General features: G+C 36.3%; 1 protein-coding gene across 1 annotated transcript; it reads right to left on the bottom strand.

The window, feature by feature from the left end:
- Window positions 1-3,516: 3,516 nt before the first annotated feature.
- Window positions 3,517-4,680, bottom strand: TSBP1 (testis expressed basic protein 1). The gene has a single exon (XM_028510639.2). The coding sequence runs from the start codon at window positions 4,661-4,663 to the stop codon at window positions 3,884-3,886; it is 780 nt and encodes a 259-aa protein (XP_028366440.2). The 5' UTR covers window positions 4,664-4,680; the 3' UTR covers window positions 3,517-3,883.
- Between the last annotated feature and the right edge of the window lie 1,404 nt (window positions 4,681-6,084).

The raw sequence follows: 6,084 nt of genomic DNA on the forward strand, positions 1-6,084 counted from the left end.
AACTTCCCTAACTTGGAGAGGGAAAAAGCCATGCAAGTTCAGGAAGCACAGAGGGTTCTAATCAAGATGAACTCAAAGAGGACTATTCCAAGACACAGCATAATTAAAATGCCAAATTTCAAAGACAAAGATAGAATCTTAAAGGCAGCAAGGGAGAAATAGGAAGTAACATGCAAGGGAGTCCTGATAAGACTAGCAGCTGATATCTCAACAGAAACACTACAAGCCAGAAGGGAATAGGGAGAAATATTCCAAGCAATGAAAAGCAAAGGCTTGAAACCAAGACTACTCTACCCAGGAAAGCTCTAATTAAAATGGAAGGTGAAATAAGAAGTTTCTCAGACAAAAGAAGACTAAAAAATATACCTCCACCAAACCAGCATTGCAAGATATACTAAAGGGACTGCTTGAAGAAGAGGAAGAAAAAGAGAAAGAGAGGAACACAGGTGCAAAGGGGGTAAAATGACAATGAATAAGTACCTATCAATAATAACCTTAAATGTAAATGGATTAAATGGTTTTTTTGAATTATTTTTTCTAAATCTATGTGGTTCATTGAAAGCCTATCCCCTGCCCCCCCCCCCCTCAAAAAAAAAAGAAGAAAGCCTGAGGCCTTGGTGACTTCTAAAATTAAGTTAGGCTTCTACACTTGTGGCTGGGTTATGAGCACATGGTAGGAATTTACACAGTGCTTTGGATTGTGCCAGAAGCTGTGGAATTGCTCAATTCAGCTTGAGTTTAGGTAGAATGACCCATTTATGAAAGATTTTACACTTTGGGCAGGGACTAGAGTATGAGCTGTCTCTCTCTGTCTCTCTTTCTCTTTCTCTCTCTGTCAAACCTCTCTAAACAATTCTAGCATATTTGATTAGTTTGAAAATGTTCCTTGGAAGACATCTAGGTAATCCAAAACAATTTTATACTCTGAGTTATAGACTCATATTTGGAAGGAACCATTAAGATAATCTATTCCAGGATGTGATCAGGTAGCCCAGTTGGTTAGAGCATTGTCCCTATACACCAATGTTATGGGTTTGATCCCCAGTCAAGGCACATACAAAAAGCAACCAATGAATGCATAAATAAATAAAACAAATCAATGTTTAAAAAATTCATTTCCCCCTCTCTCTTAAAATCAATTAAAAAAACCCCAAACAAAAACTACCTGCACTCATACCCTTTGTGACAGCATGGATGAAATGGGAGAATATTATGCTAAGTGAAATCAGCCAGGAGGTGAAAGACAAATACCATGTGATCTCACTTATAAGTGGAACCTACTCAACAAAACAAAAAAGCAAGTAAATTAGAAGCAGAGACATGGAAATAAAGAACAAACTGATAGTGACCAGATGGGAGGGTAACAGGGGAAAGAAAGGGAAGGGTCAAGTCAAGGAAAATGTATAAAGGACCCATGGACAAAGACAACAGTGAGGGTGGAGGGTTGAACATAGGAGATGGGGGTGGGCAGGGCAGGGCCAGGCAGGGGAGAGTAATGGGGGAAAAATAGGGACAACTATAATTGAATAACAATAAAAAAATTTATTCCATCTACTCAGTTGATTTCTAAGAATCTCCTTTGCAACATTCCAGGCCAAAGACCATGCAGTCTTCAATTCTCCCAGACATCCCACTTCCCCTTATGTTGAGACAAAAAGGTGTTACCTTGAACATTTCATTCATGGGTGTTATTTCCTTGTGGCCACACTAAGTATTATAATCCATGATGAACCTTCATATATTTGAAAATAATTCTTATTGTCTCCTTGTATGTTTTTCTCCTGCAGGTGAAATTGGAACTTCCTGCTCTCTTGGGATGATTTGGGTCCCCTTACCATCATAATCTGCCTGTTCTAAAGGTACTCTAGTTTATCAACATCCCATGACAGAACTGAATATAATGTTCAGAGTATGGGCTAATCCAACACTGAGTGAGTAGTATAAAAATAAAATTGTATGCTTTTAAAGCATACTAAAATTGACTTTATTGGAAAGCACATTTTGCAACTGCTTATCTGTGTTTCTATTTTCTGCCTGCATAAACTTCCCTTCTAGCTACCTAGGAGTCTGTCCTAGCTACAAAGAATCTTTGAAAAGTGCTCTTTACAAATTAATCAGCTATCTTCCAATAGCAACTATAATGGTCTCTTTCAGTCCTTATTCTTCTTGAAGTCTTGGCTATCCTCTAATCACCATTTGTTTTTGAAACTCATTCATTATACAGATTTTCCCTGTATCTTCCTATCTTAGTTAATTTTCTTCAACCTATTATATAACACAGGTTTAGTTCTTGCACCTGTACTATCTCTGCTTCTGCTAGCTCTGTACTTGCTCCTTTGGGGAGTTCCTTCCTCTTACGGCTTCATTTGTTACCTCTATTGGACTGACTCCAGATCTCTCCCAAATAAGTATTATTATTTGTCCCTTCAAACTCAACAATTTGTTGTTCCTTCCCTGTCCCACAAACTAGTTCCTAGTTTGTTATTGATTTTCTGTCACCCAGTTTCAAAAGTTGAGTCAGCAATTTTTCTTTCCCTTATCGTATGTAGTAAGTCATTATGCAGTAGTGATTCTTCATTGAAAAATTTATCTAATCATTCTATTTATTCTCTTTCCATCACTTACTGTTCCAAGCACCTCCTCACTATATTTACTACCTATGAAATTTCTCCTTTTTAATCTATTTTGCACAATCACAAAATCAACATTTTTTGTAATGCAACCATATTCACTTGATTCTCTTTCACAAATACCCCAGAAAGCTTCCAGTTGCCTGATGAATATAATACAAATTCCAGGTTTGTTTTTCAAATCCTTTCAGAATCTTCTTCTAACCTGCCTTTTCAAAATTATACCCCAGAATACTTCTCATGAGCCTGCTGCAACAATTCAGTTCCGCATTTCCCCTAGAGCATGGGACAGCAGTCCTCATTCCCTTTGCCTTTCTTCTGCTCTTTCTACATCATGAGCATAGTGACATCTTATCCATCTTTGAGACATGTCACATATCACCATTCCCTTCCCCATGAAGGTAACCCCTTTACCATCTTATTCCAAGAGGTTGCTAACTTTTATTATACTCTGTCCATCTAAACTACATTTTGACACTTACATTTTATTTTTTCAAAAATTGTCATATCACTATATACAGGGTCTGGCAGAAGTAGCCACTGAGTATGGTTGGTAGGTTATGTGAATGTCTCGCATGAGATGGATAGCAATGGGAACAATTCACTTAAAATGTCATATGGTATGTGTGAGTGTGATATTGTTATGTTACAGTATTACATGCTTATGATTTTGTAATAAAATATTTTTATGTAATAAATAAGGACATTATTTGCACTGGACCCCTGTATATTACAAACTATTTGATTCTAGGGACTGATTTATAATTTTTTCTGTATACTCCTTATTGCTAGAACATTAGGCCTACCATGAAAAAGCTGTTGGCCCACCATGAAAACTTATATATTACAGAGGTATGATGTTTGTTAAAAATTTATTATACTTCTATTTAATCAAAATGTTTTATTTCAGAAAGTTTCCAGTCATTTTGACTAAGTAATATAAATATCAACTTATAACACAGATGGATGGAAACTGAGGTTTGTGGCTGAGAGATCTAAAAATGGTGAAACTTCTAAAAAGTAGAAACTCTGCAGATGTAGAGATTAAAAGAATTCTATAATTACAATCCAGTTAAGCAGTGCTTGGGATATTACTTGTATCTGGAGGATGGGAACCATAACAATCAGTTGTCTTATGGGCTTTTATTTATCTTTACTCTTTCTCTTTTTGTTGTACTTCTTTCTTTTCCTTGCCTTGCCCCTCTTTTGAAGCTTCTGCTTTTTTACCCTTGGCTTGTGGTTCTTTCTTTCCTTTAGCTTTGACTTTTTTTTCCACCACTTGTCTTCTTTTTGGCTTCATTTTCTTTTGCATCTTCATTCTTTCCTGCATCTTCCTTTTCTTTGTCCTGGTTTCCTTTATCTTCAGAATTCTTGTTTTCTACTTGAGATTCTTGTCCTTGTGGTTTTTCAGACTCAGTGTCCTTTACTTGAGGTTCTTGTCCTTGTGGTATTTTGGACTCACTTTCTTTTACTTGAGATTCTTGTCCTTGTGGTTTTACAGCCTCAGTGTCCTTTACTTGAGGTTCTTGTCCTTGTGGTATTTTGGACTCACTCTCTTTTACTTGAGATTCTTGTCCTTGTGGTTTTACAGCCTCACTGTCCTTTACTTGAGGTTCTTGTCCTTGTGGTATTTTGGACTCACTCTCTTTTACTTGAGATTCTTGTCCTTGTGGTTTTCCAGCCTCACTGTTCTGTACTTGAGATTCTTGTCTTTGCCGTATTCCAGCCTCACTGTCCTTTACTTGAGGTTTTTGTCCTTGTGGTATTTTGGACTCACTCTCCTCTACTTGAGCTTCCTGTCTTTTTGGCATTTCCATGTCACTCTCCTTTACCTTGGCCTTCATTCCCATCTTGTCTTCCTCCAACTCAATGCCTTTTGCTGCATGCATCAATGACTTATCAGAATCTGTGAATAAGATTTCCTTCTTTAGTGCTTCCTTGTTTTCTTCTTGGCTACTCTTAGGTTTTGAAGTGCCTCCACGTTTTAGAATCAGGGCTCTGGGATCTGATTTTTTTGCAAGTTCTCCATCCATGTAACATGGAAATATAACTGAGCACACAACAGAAGTGCACAATTCAGATAAGTACTTTCTCTTTATTTCTACTTTCCCCCAGATACTGGTTTCTTTTTTTTTTTGCCTTAAAATTGATAGACTTTAGTTTTTGCTGAAAATATAAAATGGTGGAACACTACACATAAAATTATATTAAGTATTGATAACATTCCAGATTTTTTTCAATAAATTGGATGATTAATGAAAGAAAAGGTAAAATGTAGTATAAATGAGGTGACATTTGTTCAGTATGTTATAGCTAATGAATAATGCTTAATAGCTAGAGAAGGATGTATTCTAAAAGGAAATAAAACTTATTTTTAGAAAAAATTGTGGAAAGAAGAAATATTGTTTCTTAAAATAGAAAAAGAAAGCTCAAAATATATTTTTCATATTGAATAAAAGCACATCTCATTATACAGAAGAAGTAATAGTTCTAGCTGATATTTATTAAGTGCTTACCACACATCGGGTACTCGCTATTCTGAGCAATTTACATGTATTAACTCATTTAATCCTCACAATGACCATATAGGGTAAGTATTGTTTTCCTCCCCATTTTACAGATGAAAAAACTGAGGCACAGAAAGTTTAAATAAATGTGAATATGGTCATAATAGCAGGTGGTGAAACTTGGATTTGAACCTGATAGACTCCAGAGTTCAGCTTTAACCACTACCAGACTGTTTCTTGCAATATCTGCTAACTTACTTTGTAAAAATTTCAGGTCCCTTTTGTCTTGTATAGGTACATCTGTTCTGCTATGTCTTATTTCTGTGTTACCTAATAAATTTGAATTTGTTAGCTAGCTTCTCCTATTTTTATTTTTAAAAAGATTTTATTCATAATTTTAGAGAGAGGGGAAAAAAAGGAGAAAGAGAGGGAGAGAAACATCTATATGCAGAGAAACATTGATTGGTTGCCTCTTTCATGCCTCCAACTGCGGACCTGGCCTGCAACCCAGGCAACTGCCCTGACCAGGAACTGACCGACACTTTAATTCGAAGACCGGTGCTCAAACCACTGAGGTACACAATCCAGGGCTAGCTTCTGCTATTTTCAAATTTTTATTTTATCATTATTACTTTTTAGTGATCTGATTCTTTGAATTAAGAAAAATAAAAAGAATATCTGTGCTACCAAGGAGAATTGTGTGGATTTGTACTATGGAGCCAAATTATGTCTTGCTTTAAAAAATATATATATAAATGGAACCTAATCAACAAAACAAATAAGCAAGCAAAATAGAACCAGAGACATGGAGTAAAAAACAAACTGACAGTGACTGGAGGGGAGGGGGATAACAGGGGAAAGAAGGGGAAGGATCAAGTCAAGGAACATGTATAAAAGACACCTGTACAAAGACAATGCATGGGGAGGGTGGGAGGATTGAATGTGGG

The sequence above is a fragment of the Phyllostomus discolor genome, chromosome 4, assembly GCF_004126475.2.
Source record: "Phyllostomus discolor isolate MPI-MPIP mPhyDis1 chromosome 4, mPhyDis1.pri.v3, whole genome shotgun sequence".
In the NCBI taxonomy this organism is placed as follows: domain Eukaryota; kingdom Metazoa; phylum Chordata; class Mammalia; order Chiroptera; family Phyllostomidae; genus Phyllostomus; species Phyllostomus discolor.

Excerpts from the sequence above, each read along its gene's own strand:
- TSBP1 (XM_028510639.2), bottom strand. The coding sequence starts at position 4,663 with ATGGATGGAGAACTTGCAAAAAAATCAGATCCCAGAGCCCTGATTCTA.